Here is a 16,801-nt window from a genome sequence, read left to right on the forward strand (position 1 = left end):
CCGGGGAAAGCCTATTGACTTTATCCTATGGGGCAACCCATCCCATCCGGAGAGGATCAAGTTCTTTAGAGTGAAGCTGGGTACTCTCCACCATGTCGAACAGCGACATCCTGGAACCCCGGAACCACATTGCCAAGTGAATAGACACTCGGCGACTCTGCAGGCAACTGCGTACCTTTGCCTGTAATGCAGAGATCTTTTCCTCAATCACAAAGATCCTCAGATGTTGGGATATGGAGCATCCTCTGAAGAATCAGAGAGGACCATTTCCAGTTTATCAGTCAGCCCTAACGTAGCAACACAGATATTGTCCGTTGCATATGGCACTGAAGTATCTCTGGAGACCGTGTAACAACAGGAGGTCACTCGGATAGGGTAACAAGCGGACCCCCTGTCTCCGCAGGTAGGCTGCCATAACTAACATGACCCTGGTAAACCGTGAGGCGCGGAGGCCAGACCAAGGGGCAATGCCAGAAACTGGAAATGCTTATCGACCACTGCAAACCTGAGGAAAACACTGGTGTGCTAAGAAAAGAGGGATATTCAGGTAGTCACCCTGAATATATCCAACGACACCACAAAATTCCCAGGCTCCATTGAATGATGGAATGCAGGGTCCCCCTCCCGAACCGAGGAACCCTTAAGAATTTGTTGTGGATTCGAGGTTGAGAATGTCCTGGTAAGACCCATTGGGTGTCTGTACCAGAAAGAGGATGGAGTAATACCTCGTTCCCCTTTGGGGCAACGGAATAGGTACTATAACTCCTGCCTGGAGTATAGAGTGTAACACCCTCAAAAATTACAGGGCCTAGTCCTGAATTGACAGAAGACCTGTAACGAAAAACCTTCTGGGAGGCTTTTACCGGGAGGAAAAGACATACCTTCAAGAAAATACTTCTCTTACCCCAGTGTCCGTGGTGGTCAGACACCAGCACTGGGCGAACTGGAGAAGCCGGCCTCCAACTCTGGGGGCTCCCGAGAGGAGGCCCGTCCCGTGAGGCTGAAGGCTTATAGTCCAACTTGGGAGTAGGACGTCTTGTACTCCAAGCATGTTCTTATGGCTGAGCAGATTTCCTGGCTACTGACTGTCTTGGAAAGCTGTATTTTAGACTTACCCTGGCCTCACAGGGCCGAAAAGACAAAGTCCCAGACCCTGATGGGACTGTAGCCGATGGCAGACACGCAGACGTAGCTGCTGCCTGCAGGGCCACAATTGCGTCCAGACGAGGGCCAAACAGGACTTGTCCCGTCACTTTCCAAGAGCGCAACCACAGGGAGCAGCAAGCCGCTACTGCTGCCGAGGAGATTCTGGAAAGGAGTAGGCTATATGTAAGACCGTCTCATTATGAACGTGGCAAAGTCTCTGAGAATTTGCCACTATCCACCTGCTCTGCTGGAGAGTCAGTGTGCAGAGATCCAGTTACCTACTCAGTGTTCCATGGCTCTGGCCCCCCAGCACACGGCCATAGCCGGCCTGGAAGCCCCTCCAGCAAGGGAATAATTGGATTTTAGATATATTTGCACCTTGCAATCTGGAACCTCCTTCAAAGAGGACCTGGAGGGCATGGGCAACGTAGCACTCCTCACTAGGCGTGTAACATGAGAATCTACCCGTAAGGTAACTCCCATTCGGAAATGTAATTATCCGCAAAAGGGGTATGCAAAAGGTCAACCGTTTTTGAGGCTGGAACCGCTTACCCGGATTTTCCACGCCTCCTCTAAAATGATCCACCTGACCAGATAGAGGAATTACAGTGGCAACACCCTTATCCTTAAAGAAGGCATATTTGGATTTAGCCACGGGGGATATGTAATAACCAAAGCCGCACGGACTGCCCGTAGAAGGCCAGGTATATAGACTTTAGACCCAGACTACGCCTCCTTTGCACTAAGGGGCTCGTGTCTGAAAAAGTCAATAATGTCACCGTCATCAGACGTCATGTCTTTACCCGTCTGAGACCCGAAAGGCGTTTAGAAGGCCGAAATGGTGACTCCCCCTGTAAAACGTCCATCAGGTGCTATACCATTTGGACAATAAATTCACCCACACAGGCTCCTGCGAGACCTGGGGGGGCGAAAAACAGGATACACTGGGGTACCATCAACTGTCCAGGGACCCCTGCATGTGATGAGACCACCACAGGCTGCGATAACCCCTTGGGGAAACGCAGGGGGCGTTGCCCACAAAGGCTGTAAGCATCTTAGCCAGCCGAGGGCGGTCCCCTTTTTTGTGCAGGCAGTGACAGAAATGGGGCGTGATATATAATACAACATGCCCTCCATAAACCCTCAGCGTCTACATATCCCTCCGCTAACTGCACATGATATCAGTACATTATAGCTGGAAGAGGATATCCTCGTTCACTTTCCGACATGAGGAGTGTGAACGGAGCGTATGTGACCTTCCACACAGAAAAACCACGTTTACTGTGAGGTAATAAACACCCTGCGACACCGCACCGCAAGGGCTGTAGCAGAAGAACAGGGATAGGAAAAGGCTGACAGTCAGAAATGAAAGTACAGGCAAACAGCGCTAGCATTTAAGTCACATACAATGCACAGATAACATCCTGCATTACAAGCACTGCGATCAACTACACAGACTAGAGCCTGGTAGGAAACAGTGCTGCATACACTGACCTTAATTGAAGGAGAGGTATGCGGGGGACCCGGACCGCAATGGCATCTGTATCAGCTTCCAGCAGCGTTTGCCATCCCCAGCACATGTAGTGAGAAAATGGCCACCGAGGAGCAGAGAGAAGGCAGGGCCCGAGGGAGGAGCGCTGACACAGCCCGCTCAGACCGCTGTGGAATGGCACTGTGCAGCGGGGGAGACGCCGGCTGTGAGACAGGGAAGGCGTTCTCCCCTGGCGTGCTATCAACCCCTGGGACGCCGCGCTGTACCGCACATGCTGCGGCCCGCTGTCCCTGGTGGTCTAGTGGAAGGCGCAGGATCAGTACCTGGCCCCACACGTAGCCGGTCCCCAGGGAGCCCCCTGCCTGGGGACCAAACAGGACTGTGTTACCGGCGGGTGCCCACCGCGGGACCCCGCCGCTTACCTTGTTCCCCGTGCATCCGGCCACAGTCCAGGTAGCCGGGAATCACCGCTAGCTGTGACCCCAGCTACCTACCAGCATCCCCGGATCGGTACCGGCGTTCTGGTACCGGCGGGGTGTAGGAGTGACAGCATGGACGTCAATACTGACTGTCCTATGCTGGAGCACTCTAGTTGTGCAGCCACAGCTGCAAACAAATATTCAGGGGCCTTAAAAAGACCCCCCTCTGTACGGTGCGACTGGTCCGGCCAGGCACCTGCGAAAACTGAGTGGCCTGAGGCTCGGGGGCGGGGTATAGGAGAGGAACCCCAGTGCATCCTGGGAGGCTGAAAATTTAACTCTGTGGTGCCTGGATGTCTGCCGCCATCGCCTATACCCCAAGGTATCCTGTGGATACCCTATGGACCCTGAAGTAGAAAATGAATGTCCTTTCTTTATTCTATATCTGGCCTGGTAACCCATGCATACAGGGTGAGCTGTGCTGTTACCGTTTGGGTTGGTTGTACGGGTAGGGACCACGGTTAGGGATAACATGAGGATCCACAACCAGTGTTGGTGGCTCTTCTTCAGTGGGTTTTGTCTCGATGCCTCTTTTCCGCTTTCCATCTTTTCCCCCAGAGACAGGGAATGTAATCCTGAAAAAGAATAGGCATCTATAGAAACTCCTCTGGGAATGCAGGGAGCCAATAATAAAGTAGAAAACACTGCTACATGTCTGTAGCACATGCGATGTAGTTGTTACCTGAAGGGAGCCTTCTGCAAGGATGGGTCTTCCACAGTCACCTTCACCTGATACCCTGGAAAACTAGCTTTCAAATGGTCCAAGCTCAGAAAAGTATCATTAAAATCCAAGGTTTGAATCTGATTGGGCATCTTCGAGTACTGGGCACTGCCTGGGTCTCCATAACCCAAGATAATGTCATGCAGCCAATTGGGCACCACACAGTCTGTGTTCATAAGTTTCCTGATAGTCTCCAGTACGGCCTGTGACAAAAACAACATTTAGATTAATGCAGACAATGGTGATAAAAGGAATACACAAAAGATATGATTAAACAGAATGATGACTCCGCGCACCGGATGGAACCAGCCCCTGATGCTTACCGCATCATGGACACACTGTGCAGCATGCCGGGATCTTGTGTTCAGCAAGTAAAGCTAGGCCACATACACATGTGCGCCGTGGTCTTTTGCTGTAAACTCAGCCGTGGCGCTTAGTTCAATAATACAGTCTGTATATATGATCTTCCCCTACACCTTCTAATGTGACAGCGGCAGTCCAACTCTTATATAAAAAAAAAAAGACAAACAAAAGGCGCCTCCAAGTGCAATAGGTTGTGATGACACCCAATGTGATGGAATAATGAGTAGTGAATCCCCGTACCAAATAACTATTATATAGGAGTTTATCTGAACCACTTCCAATACTGGGTCCCTCCTCTACCTGAGAATGGGCTTAGCTGAAACCCCGACATTGGATTTGGTTCAGAACAGCTCAGATATAATATTTATTTGGTACGAGGATTCTCTATCATTATTCCATCACATTGGTAGCCTGATTGCACGCTGCTGCAACTGTTTAAGCGTCTTTTGCCATAGACAAGTCTGTAATACTAGGGAAGGGAAAAGGGGAGACTCTGAACACTGATGCCAAATGAAATAAGATGAAGGTAGAATTACTCCAAATAAATAAAAATACAAATGCGGATAGTAGTATCAGGGATATATTATCCTTATGGAGGTGCACCCATTAAAGTAAGAACAGCATTTAGAAAACGGAAACAAAGTACTCTCTTTTTTGGGGCACAAGAATCTACCTTGTATAGTAAAAATATGAGATATGGTAAGAACTTACCCTTGTTATCTCTATTTCTACGAAGTCCATAGGGTTCCACAGGATACCTTGGGGTATAGGTGTGACGTCAGTCGCAGGGCACCAAAGAGTTAAGCTTTCAGCCTCCCAGGATGCACTAGGTCCCCCTCCTATACCCCGCCCCAAGGCACCTCAGTTAGTTACCAAGCCATAGGCCGGAGGAGGAGGAGAAGGAAGAGAGAGAACAAAGATCTGGACACATACAAGAATTACATTCTCACCAGAGGGAGACGGAAAACCGGTGACCAGAGCAAAGCCCATCTGCAGCACAGGTGCGACAGGGCGGGAGTCCTGTGGAACCCTATGGACTTCGTAGAAATAGAGATAACAAGGGTAAGTTCTTACCATATCTCATATTTTCTACTTCAGGGTCCATAGGGTATCCACAGGATACCTTGGGGATGTCCCAAAGCAGTATCCTTTAAGGGTGGGGACGCTCCTGTGCAGAAAGGAGAATCCGCCGCCCGAAGGAAGCATCCTGAGAGGCGAAGGTGTCAAACCTGTAATACCTCACGAAGGTATGGACAGAAGACCACGTAGCAGCCTTGCAGATCTGAACTGCCGAGGCACCACGTCGAGCTGCCCACGAAGGACCCACAGACCTAGTGGAATGAGCCTTCAGAGAAGGAGGGACCGGTAGGCCTTCATGAAGATAAGCTTCAGAAATAGCCATACGGATCCAGGCTGCCAAAGTTTGCTTTGAAGCAGGCCAACCCTTTTTACGGAAGCCATAGAGGACAAACAAAGCGTCCGACTTCCTAAACGAAGAAGTGCGGTCAACATAAGTCCTTAAGGCCCGCACAACATCCAAAGAGGCCTCACCCACGGAAAGACCCGGTGAGTTAAAGGCCGGAACAACTATTTCCTCGTTAACATGAAACTGGGAAACAACTTTGGGAAGAAACTCGGGCCGAGTGCGGAGCACTGCCCTGTTCCCATGAAAAACCAAGAAAGGGGGTCTACAAGAAAGAGCCCCTAACTCAGAAACACGTCTGGCCGAAGCAATAGCCAGAAGGAAAACAGTCTTAGCTGTTAGCCATTTAATATCCACTGAGCCCAGTGGTTCAAACGGCGGTCCTTGGAGAGCCCTCAGGACCACAGCCAAATCCCAAGGCGCCACAGGTGGCACAAAGGGCGGCTGAATACGGAGAACACCTTGCATAAAGGTGCGCACACCAGGGATTGTAGCAATCCTACGGTGAAACCAGACAGATAGGGCCGAAACCTGTACCTTCAAAGAAGCAAGGCGAAGCCCATGATCTAGTCCCGCTTGCAGGAAGGCGAGAATCCGAGACAGACGAAACTCCCGCGGTGCATAACCTCTCGGTCGACACCACTGGAAGAACGTATGCCACACGCGATGGTATATCCTCGCGGAAGACGGTTTCCGAGCTCGTAACATGGTACGCACCACAGAGCTGGAAAACCCCCGGGACCTCAGCATGGCCGTCTCAACAGCCACGCCGTCAAAGACAGCCGAGTCAGGTCCGGGTGAAGACAAGGACCCTGAGACAGAAGGTCCGGTCGTAGCGGCAACCGCAGAGGACTGTCCACGGACAGACCCTGAAGGTCTGAGAACCAGTGCCGTCTGGGCCACGCGGGAGCTATCAACAGGAGCGTCCCTCCTTCCTGTTTGAATTTCCGGATTACCCGTGGAAGAAGGGAGACCGGAGGGAACAGGTATGCGAACCGGAACGTCCACCGGACGGACAGAGCATCCACCAGAGACGCCCCTTCGTCTCTTGTGCGAGACCCGTACACCGGCAACTTGTTGTTGTGCCGGGACGCCATGAGGTCGATTTCTGGAAGACCCCACCTGTCCACCAGTAGTTGAAAAACGTCCGGGTGCAGGGACCATTCCCCTGGATGAACGTCCTGGCGACTTAGAAAGTCCGCCTCCCAATTTAGCACTCCCGGGATGAAGACCGCTGATATGGCCGGAAGATTGCGCTCCGCCCAAACCAGGATCCGAGAGACCTCTACGAGAGCCGCCCGACTGCGAGTTCCTCCTTGCCTGTTTATGTAGGCCACGGTGGTAGCGTTGTCCGACTGGACCTGCACCGGGTGACCCTGGAGAAACCGCTGTGCCTGCAGGAGAGCATTGAAGACCGCACGGAGTTCCAAGATATTTATTGGAAGCTCCGCTTCTGTCGGCGTCCACCTGCCCTGGAACAAGTGTGGACCCGAAACTGCTCCCCAGCCCCGAAGACTGGCGTCCGTTGTCAACAGGACCCAATTTGGAACCCAGAACGGACATCCCTTGTTGAGGTGGGTCGTCTTTAACCACCACGCAAGGGACAGGCGAACCTCCGGGGTGAGCACAATCGTCTGGAACTTCAGAGACAGAGGCAGCCCGTTCCACTTGGACAGGATCAGGTGCTGCAGAGGTCTGGAGTGAAACTGGGCGTATTCCACCATGTCGAACACCGACACCATGGAGCCCAGTAACCTCATCGCCGAGTGTAAGGACACCCGGCGGCTGTGCAGACAACTGCGCACCCTTGACTGTAAAGCAGAGATCTTGTCCTCCGTCACGAAGATCCTTTGCTGTCCCGAGTCCAATAAGGCTCCAAGATGCAGAATCCTCCGAGACGGGATTAGAGTGGATTTCTGCCAGTTGATTAGCCAGCCGTGCCGTTGCAGCAGTGCAATGGTCAGGTCCAAGTGGTGTAACAGGAGCTCTGGAGATCCTGCCACCAATAACAGGTCGTCCAAGTACGGCAACATGCGGACTCCCTGCAGCCGCAGAGAAGCCGCCATGACCGCCATCACCTTGGTGAAAACACGTGGTCCTGTCGCTAGGCCAAAAGGTAACGCCCGAAACTGGAAGTGGTCGCTGCGGATTGCAAACCTGAAGGAACTCTTGATGGCGCAAAAGAATAGGGACATGCAGGTAAGCGTCCTGTATGTCCAATGACACCATGTAGTCCCCAGGTTCCAGCGCCAGAATGATGGACCGTAGGGTCTCCATCCGAAACTTCGGGACCCGCAAAGACTTGTTGAGTGCTTTGAGGTTGAGAATCGGACGATATGACCCATTGGGTTTCTGTACCAAAAATAGATTTGAATAGAAACCCTGGCCCCTCTGGGAGAATGGAACAGGCACTATAACTCCAGCCTGGAGCATAGTGTGCAATACCTTCCGCAGCTCCGTAGCCTTGTTCCGGTCTGATGGTAGACCCGTGGTGAAGAATCGAGCCGGGAGTCTGTGCCGGAAGGAGAGGGCGTACCCGTGGGAGACCACCTCCAGAACCCAAGTGTCTGTCGTAGTGAACGACCAACACCGGGAGAACTGCAGCAGGCGGCCTCCCACCCTGGGATCCCCCAAGGGGTGACCCGGACCGTCAGGCCGCAGGCTTGTCATCTGGCTTGGGGGCCGGACGTCTGGTACTCCATGCCTGTTTCCGGGGCTTGACCGATTTCTTAGGGCCAGCCTGTCGAGGAAACGACTGTGGTTTGGGCCTGCCCTGGGCCCTAGATGACCGAAAGGACGATGGTCCAGAACCAGAAGGAGCAGCGGCCGACGGGAGACAAGCAGATTTGGCTGCCGCCAGCGTGGCCACAATCTTATCCAGATCCGGACCGAAGAGAACTTCTCCGGTAAACGGCAACGCTTCCAGACCTTTCTTGGAATCTGCGTCCGCCTTCCAGGATCGCAGCCACAAGGTGCGACGAGCAGCTACCGCTGCTGAAGAAATTCTAGACACCAGAGTACTAATGTCTAGAGCCGCCTCGTTGATGTAGGTGGCCGAATCACGGAGATTGCCAATCAACTCCGCCTGTTCGGCCGGACAGTCGGATTCAAAAGAAGCCTCTAATGAATCCGCCCAGCGCTCCATCGCTCTGGCAACCCAGCAAATGGCATAGCCGGCCGTGCTGCCCCCCCTGCAAGGGAATAAGCGGACTTCAGGCAGATTTCTACCTTGCGGTCCGTAGCATCCTTAAGGGAGGACATGGATGGCATCGGCAATGTGGCACTACGGACAAGACGGGTCACGTGAGAATCCACCTGTGGAGGGGATTCCCACTTAGCAAAATAATTATCCGCGAACGGATAAGCCACCGCCAGGCGTCTCTGCGGCTGGTATCTTTTGCCAGGTTGTTTCCACGCCTCCTCTAAATGGTCCACCAACTGACCCGAAAGAGGAAAGACTGTGGCATCGCCCTTCACATCTTTGAAAAAGGCATACTTAGATTTAGCCGCTGGGGGAACTTCGTCCTCAATCACCAAGGCTGTGCGGACCGCCCGAATAAGTCCAGGAATATATACTTTGGACTTAGCATCAGCGTCCTTAGTATGGAAAGGTTCCTGATCGTAAGGATCCAGACTCTCCCCATCATCAGACGTCCCTTCGTCATCCTCATAAGGAGCGGACAGAGACGCCACCGGCCTTTTATGAGGCCGCATCACAGACTCCCCTTGCAACACATCCGACAAGTGCTGTACAGAACTCGTCAGGGAGTTAACCCACGCTGGTTCCTGAGAACCCGGGAGCGGGGAAATAGGGAGACTGTGGGGTACCACCAATTGTCGTGGGAACCCCTGCATGGGTGACGACACCACAGACTGCTGGGACAAACCCATCGGAGTAAACGCGGGCTGCGGAGCTAACTGGCCCACTAAAGCTGTTAACGCCTGAGCGAAACAAGCCCAGGGCGGCTCCTGTACCGGTGCTTTAACCGTAATAGGCCGCGCCATGGACAAACACTGCCGGCAAAGGCCCTCCGCGCTACCCTCCCCCTCCGCTAACGGTACTTTGCACGTGGTACACTGTAGCCGGAGGGGAAAATCGCTTTCAGACATGATGGCACCACGTATGTGACCTCTCTCACCAATTATATATTAAATAGGCGAGAGACCACCCTGCAGCACCGCACCGCAAGGGCTTTAGCAGAAAGAACAGGGACAGTAATAAAGCTGACAGTTTAGAGAAGAAAAGTTACAGGCAGCGCTAGCACAGTCACATACAATGCAGAGAAATAACAATTCCTGCACTAACAGCACTGATCACTCAACTACACAGACACAGGGCCTGGTAGGACACAGCGCTGCATACACAGACCTGAGCCACAGCGGAGGAGAGGTATGCGGGGGGACCCAGACCACGATGCTTCCTTCCAGACTTCCAGCAGCGTTCACCATGCGTTGCAGAGAAGATGGCCGCCGAGGAGCAGAGAGAAGCTGGCCTGGGGGAGGAGCGCTGACACAGGACCAGTCAGCACAGTGCAGAGAGGGCTGTGTGCAGCGGGGGAGGCGCCGGCTGTGAGACAGGGAAGGCGCGCTCCCCTGGCATGCATTTAACCCCTGGGACGCCGCAGCGCTACCGCTCTGCTGCGGTCCGCTGTCCCAGGGGGTAGTGGAAAGCGCAGGTTCAGTACCTGGCTCCACGCTGCAGCCAGTCCCCAGGGAGCCCCCTGCCTGGGGACTTAGGACCATGTGACCAGCGGGGACCCACCGCGTGACCCCGCTGCTTACCTTTGTCCCCCTTAGATCCGGCCATGGTCCGGAACATCTGGGGTCACCGCTAGCTGTGACCCCAGATGCTCACCAGCATCCCCGGATCGGTACCGGCGTTCTGGTACCGGCGGGGGTGTAGGGAAGACAGCATGGACGTCAGGACTGACTGTCCATGCTGTACATCCAGATGTGCAGCCACAGCTGCACTGAAGAAAGCTTCAGGGGCTCTTCTAGCCCCCACTCCGACAGGTGCACCCGACGCTGGCCGGGCACCAAACTAAACTGAGGTGCCTTGGCCCGGGGGCGGGGTATAGGAGGGGGACCTAGTGCATCCTGGGAGGCTGAAAGCTTAACTCTTTGGTGCCCTGCGACTGACGTCACACCTATACCCCAAGGTATCCTGTGGATACCCTATGGACCCTGAAGTAGAAACTTAACTTTTAATGTTTTGTCATAAAAGAATCATAGGAAACGAAAAACTTAAAATGTAAACATACAATAATATACATACAATAATTGCACAACGTTATATTAAAAAAGCAAACACTTTTATCACATCAAACAGCACATCAGAGAGTGGTCAAGATCTATATAAATAGATTAAATAATCCAAGGTACCAATACCCCAATACAAAATGTAAGGGAAACCTCCCCTAATTGGTTCTGATACAGCTGTAGCCAAGGTGAAGTTTTAAGTTTGTATATATATTTTCTATACAAGGGAAAAATATCCCAATATCTGTAAGACAAGCACAATCCAACCGCATATGAATAACAGTTAGTAATCTTTAATCTTCTGAGGAGGAAAAAAAACAAGCAAATTAATATTCAGATCCCAATTTAGGACAGCATTTTTCCTTATATATCAATCAATCATCTCAACATAGCATCTTTATTATGCATCTGTAAAGTAAATATATCAGGTGAGTACCAAAAAGGATAGTGAAAAAATACTGTTCAGTAAAGTATGGTGCAAGTGGCTGCTTTATCCCATATATAGGTGTAATTAATGGGGCATGAGCGGACCTGCCTCGTATACCCTGGCAGTACGAAGAAAGATATTGGCATCTGCTGTTTATCCAGTCTGACTCACTGGGAGTCTGGTGAAATCAGTGCAGGCTCCCTGGTGCAGTGTCCAGTAAATGAGTGTGTCATATATATAAGCAATAAACAAAAAATCATGAGGAGGAAATCCTGAATGCTGCTGCCCTATATGTGAGATATAATCTCAGAGAATATGAGGTGAGCGGTTCAGGAAGCTCCAATCCCAAAAGAAGAAAGATACAGGAGAGAGCTGGTGTGTATAGGTCACTCTCACCCCACTGTTGCCTGAAGTCTTCAATTGACAAAGCCACTCACTGGTGAAATGTGCATCTAGACCACGGAGCCCCCGCTGTGGACGTGGGGACTACACTGACAGCACACAACCGCTATAGCAGACTCAATATCAGGTACCTTTTTTCTTTTCAGGGACTTGCTGGGTGGTATCACCATACTAATTTTGGGCCACCCACTGCGGTGTCTCAGACAACAGTGGGGTGAGAGTGACCTATACACACCATCTCTCTCCCCGTATCTTTCTTCTTTTGGGATTGGAGCTTCCTGAACCGCTCACCTCATATTCTCTGAGATTATATCTCAAATATAGGGGGGTCTATTCATCAATGCATAATTATCACTAGCTGCGAGTTTAAAAAAGCTTTCAGGGGCATTCATCATGCCTCACTGCCTAAAGTATCACTTTTGCTCAAGGTGCTCTTTTTGCGGAGTCAGCTGATACTTTCCCCTGCAGCTGAGGTGTCTGTAAGGATTACGTTAAACTGTGCATGCGTCGTCAGTGTCCCCAACCCCCACTCCCTTCCCCCGCCACTGTCTGTAACACCACGCAGGTCTCTTTCCGCCCCCGCTGATGTCTGTACCAGCTCTCTATCTGCCGATCTTTTCCCCCCCAGATCCTCTCAGAGGCAGTGTGGGGGACAATTGGTTGCGATGCCGCCCGAGCTCTGCAGATACTGAATAGATCCCTTTACTGGCTGCGCTGCGGAGGCTGCCTTGTAAATCTTCACATTCTTCCATGTGAACAGCAGCCTGTGAAGATTATCGGGGGCAGTATGCCATCTCAGGATTGAGTACAGTACCACCACCAAGTTCAGGAAAAAAAAAAATGCTTTTTCGGAACTTGATGAATTGGCCCTGAAACTTAATTTATACAAAAGTATGTGAAAATGTTAATTTTCACCTGCTTTTGTATAAATTAAGTGATGATGAATAGACCCTCCCTGTAGCAGTAATCCCCACTTATTTTTCTCCTAACTCCCATTTATTACTAATAAAACCAACCGCTGTCCTGTGATAAGGGACCTCCACGTTGCCTGTTCCAGGAATCTTACCCTGATAATGCGCAAGCAGTGTAACTTACTTCCAGTATATAATATATTCTCCTGCTGGGTATTACAGTATAGGACTTCTGTTACACAGCTGCTTATGGAACTACACATCCCAGCATGCCTTGCCAAAAGCTTTAGCATGCCCTAACAGCAAAACTGTAGCACAGCTTGCTGGGATGTATAGTTCCACAGCACCTGGAGTGCCGCACATTGCCTACCCCTGCCCTAAAATATTATCACCAAATATGTCTGTATTCATCAATAAGTGTAACTGAACTTCAGTTTGTCTCGATTGGGGCTCTGAGTTTTACTCCGGTGATGGATTTACTCATTAGATGAGGGAACATCATTATCTTGGGTTACTCGTGTTTCATGTTGCAATCCCACTGGTGTGACACTTCCATAAGGCTGGATGGGTGTAGACTTATGTTGGAGATTAGGGGCCATTGGAAAGTTCATATTGAGAATTTCCACCTCTCTTTTCTTGTCAACTGACATTGAGGAGCTGCAGACACAACTGGCCCAGCTTCGCCAGCAGCAGATCAAAGAGGCTGAGCAATTTTACAGCATCATTTCCATCCTAAGTGACCAACTCAAAGGGTATTTATGTTCCGTCATGTAACAATGTATATAGTCTGGTAAGAAGTCATTTCTCTAGGTGTAACTATGTAGACTTTACAGTTTCTTCACCAAATGTAATTTTGCTCCCTATGGGCCTGATTGAGTGGGTAACATAATGCTGATGGTCCACGTTGTTCAGAGATTATTATTACATATTATACACACTGCGCATGTGCAAAAAACTCTGACAAGGCCTACAGTGCATGCGTCACATACAGTATGCACATAGGTGCTGCTGCCAATGGGACAGACTGTATCAGAATTGGGGCGGAAAAGTAATGGACATTCCTGTGCTACTGGGAGGTAGCTGGAAGTGAACTTCAAAAAGTGTCTCATGGGCGTGTTATGGGAGTGTCGCAGGTGTGTCTGTAAAAGTGGCTGCGTTCCCATATGCACAGACATAGCTACAGAGGCAGTGGCATATCTATAATTGGTGCAAGGTGTGTGGTGCATATCTCACACCCTGCAACCATATAAATATATTTACCTCTCCGGAGTCCCACACCAGCTAGCACTGAAGACAGAAATCACCGGAAAAATGGCGAGGCAGCCATTTCCCCGGAGACTTGCGCATGAGCAATAGAGAAGTCTCAGGGAACATAGCACGTTAGTACTGTAGTGTATTGTAGGGTATAGAGGTGTCAGTGATGTAGTGTGGGGTATAGAGGGGTCAGTAATGTAGTGTGCGGTATAGAGGGGTCAGTAATGTAGTGTGGGGTATAGAGGGGTCAGTAGTGTAGGGTATAGAGGGGTCAGTGATGTAGTGTAGGGTATAGAGGGGTCAGTAATGTAGTGTAGGGTATAGAGGGGTCAGTAATGTAGTGAAGGGTATAGAGAGGTCAGTAATGTAGTTTAGGGTATAGAGGGGTTATTAGTGTAGTGTAGGGTATAGAGAGGTCAGTGATGTAGAGTAGGGTATAGAGGGGTTATTAGTGTAGTGTAGGGCATAGAGGGGTCAGTAATGTAGTGTAGGGTATAGAAGGGTCAGTAATGTAGTGTAGGGTAAAGAGGGGTCAGTAATGTAGTGTAGGGTATAGAGGGGTTATTAGTGTAGTGTAGGGTATAGAGAGGTCAGTAATGTAGTGTAGGGTATAGAGAGGTCAGTAATGTAGTGTAGGGTATAGAGGGGTCAGTAGTGTAGGGTATAGAGGGGTCAGTAGTGTAGGGTATAGAGGGGTCAGTAATGTAGTGTAGGGTAGGGTATAGAGGGGTCAGTGATGTAGGGTAGGGTATAGAGGGGTCAGTAATGTAGTGTAGGGTAGGGTATAGAGGGGTCAGTGATGTAGGGTAGGGTATAGAGGGGTCAGTAGTGTAGGGTATAGAGAGGTCAGTAATGTAGTGTAGGGTATAGAGGGGTCAGTAATGTAGTGTAGGGTATAGAGGGGTCAGTAATGTAGTGTAGGGTATAGAGGGGTCAGTAATGTAGTGAAGGATATAGAGAGGTCAGTAATGTAGTTTAGGGTATAGAGGGGTTATTAGTGTAGTGTAGGGTATAGAGGGGTCAGTAATGTAGTGTAGGGTATAGAGGGGTCAGTAATATAGTGTAGGGTATAGAGGGGTCAGTGATGTAGAGTAGGGTATAGAGGAATCAGTAATGTAGTGTAGGGTATAGAGGGGTCAGTAACATAGTGTAGGGTATAGAGGGGTCAGTAATATAGTGTAGGGTATAGAGGGGTCAGTGATGTAGTGTAGGGTATAGAGGAATCAGTAATGTAGTGTAGGGTATAGAGGGGTCAGTAATATAGTGTAGGGTATAGAGGGGTCAGTAATGTAGTGTAGGGTATAGAGGGGTCAGTAATGTAGTGTAGGGTATAGAGGGGTCAGTAATGTAGTGTAGGGTATAGAGGGGTCAGTAATGTAGTGTAGGGTATAGAGGGGTCAATGTAGTGTAGGGTAGGGTATAGAGGGTTCAGTAGTGTAGGGTATAGAGGGGTCAGTAATGTAGTGTAGGGCATAGAGAGGTCAGTGATGTAGTTTAGGGTATAGAGGGGTCAGTAATGTAATGTAGGGTATAGAGGGGTCAGTAATGTAGTGTAGGGAATAGAGGGGTCAGTGATGTAGTGTAGGGTATAGAGGGGTCAGTAATGTAGAGTAGGGTATAGAGGGGTCAGTAATGTAGTGTAGGGTATAGAGGGGTCAGTAATGTAGTGTAGGGTATAGAAGGGTCAGTAATGTAGTGTAGTGTAGGGTATAGAGAGGTCAGTAGTGTAGGGTATAGAGGGGTCAGTAGTGTAGGATATAGAGAGGTCAGTAATGTAGTGTAGGGTATAGAGGGGTCAGTAATGTAGTGTAGGGTATAGAGGGGTCAGTAATGTAGTGTAGGGTATAGAGGGGTCAGTAATGTAGTGAAGGATATAGAGAGGTCAGTAATGTAGTTTAGGGTATAGAGGGGTTATTAGTGTAGTGTAGGGTATAGAGGGGTCAGTAATGTAGTGTAGGGTATAGAGGGGTCAGTAATATAGTGTAGGGTATAGAGGGGTCAGTGATGTAGAGTAGGGTATAGAGGAATCAGTAATGTAGTGTAGGGTATAGAGGGGTCAGTAATGTAGTGTAGGGTATAGAGGGGTCAGTAATATAGTGTAGGGTATAGAGGGGTCAGTGATGTAGTGTAGGGTATAGAGGAATCAGTAATGTAGTGTAGGGTATAGAGGGGTCAGTAATATAGTGTAGGGTATAGAGGGTTCAGTAATGTAGTGTAGGGTATAGAGGAGTCAGTAATGTAGTGTAGGGTATAGAGGGGTCAGTAATGTAGTGTAGGGTATAGAGGGGTCAGTAATGTAGTGTAGGGTATAGAGGGGTCAGTAATGTAGTGTAGGGTATAGAGGGGTCAGTAATGTAGTGTAGGGTATAGATGGGTCAGTGATGTAGAGTAGGGTATAGAGGGGTCAGTAATGTAGTGTAGGGTATAGAGGGGTCAGTAATGTAGTGTAGGGTATAGATGGGTCAGTGATGTAGAGTAGGGTATAGAGGGGTCAGTAATGTAGTGTTTGGTATAGAGGGGTCAGTAATGTAGAGTAGGGTATAGAGGGGTCAGTAATGTAGTGTAGGGTATAGAGGGGTCAGTAATGTAGTGTAGGGTATAGAGGGGTCAGTAATGTAGTGTAGGGTATAGAGGGGTCAGTAATGTAGTGTAGGGTATAGAGGGGTCAGTAATGTAGTGTAGGGTATAGAGGAATCAGTAATGTAGTGTAGGGTATAGAGGGGTCAGTAATATAGTGTAGGGTATAGAGGGTTCAGTAATGTAGTGTAGGGTATAGAGGAGTCAGTAATGTAGTGTAGGGTATAGAGGGGTCAGTAATGTAGTGTAGGGTATAGAGGGGTCAGTAATGTAGTGTAGAGTATAGAGGGGTCAGTAATGTAGTGTAGGGTATAGAGGGGTCAGTAATGTAGTGTAGGGTATAGAGG

General features: G+C 49.9%; 1 protein-coding gene across 1 annotated transcript in view; it reads right to left on the minus strand.

The window, feature by feature from the left end:
- Positions 1-16,801, minus strand: part of AQR (aquarius intron-binding spliceosomal factor) — a 169,904-nt gene that overhangs the window by 50,318 nt on the left and 102,785 nt on the right. The window contains exons 20-21 of the mRNA XM_088456488.1: positions 3,800-4,041; positions 3,546-3,692 (exon numbers count right to left, since the gene is read on the minus strand). Coding sequence (XP_088312614.1) covers positions 3,546-3,692; positions 3,800-4,041 — 389 coding nt within the window. The remainder of the gene's footprint in view (positions 1-3,545; positions 3,693-3,799; positions 4,042-16,801) is intronic.

Source organism: Taudactylus pleione, unplaced genomic scaffold (assembly GCF_031769625.1).
Source record: "Taudactylus pleione unplaced genomic scaffold, aTauple2 ptg000707l, whole genome shotgun sequence".
Taxonomy (NCBI): Eukaryota; Metazoa; Chordata; class Amphibia; order Anura; family Myobatrachidae; genus Taudactylus; species Taudactylus pleione.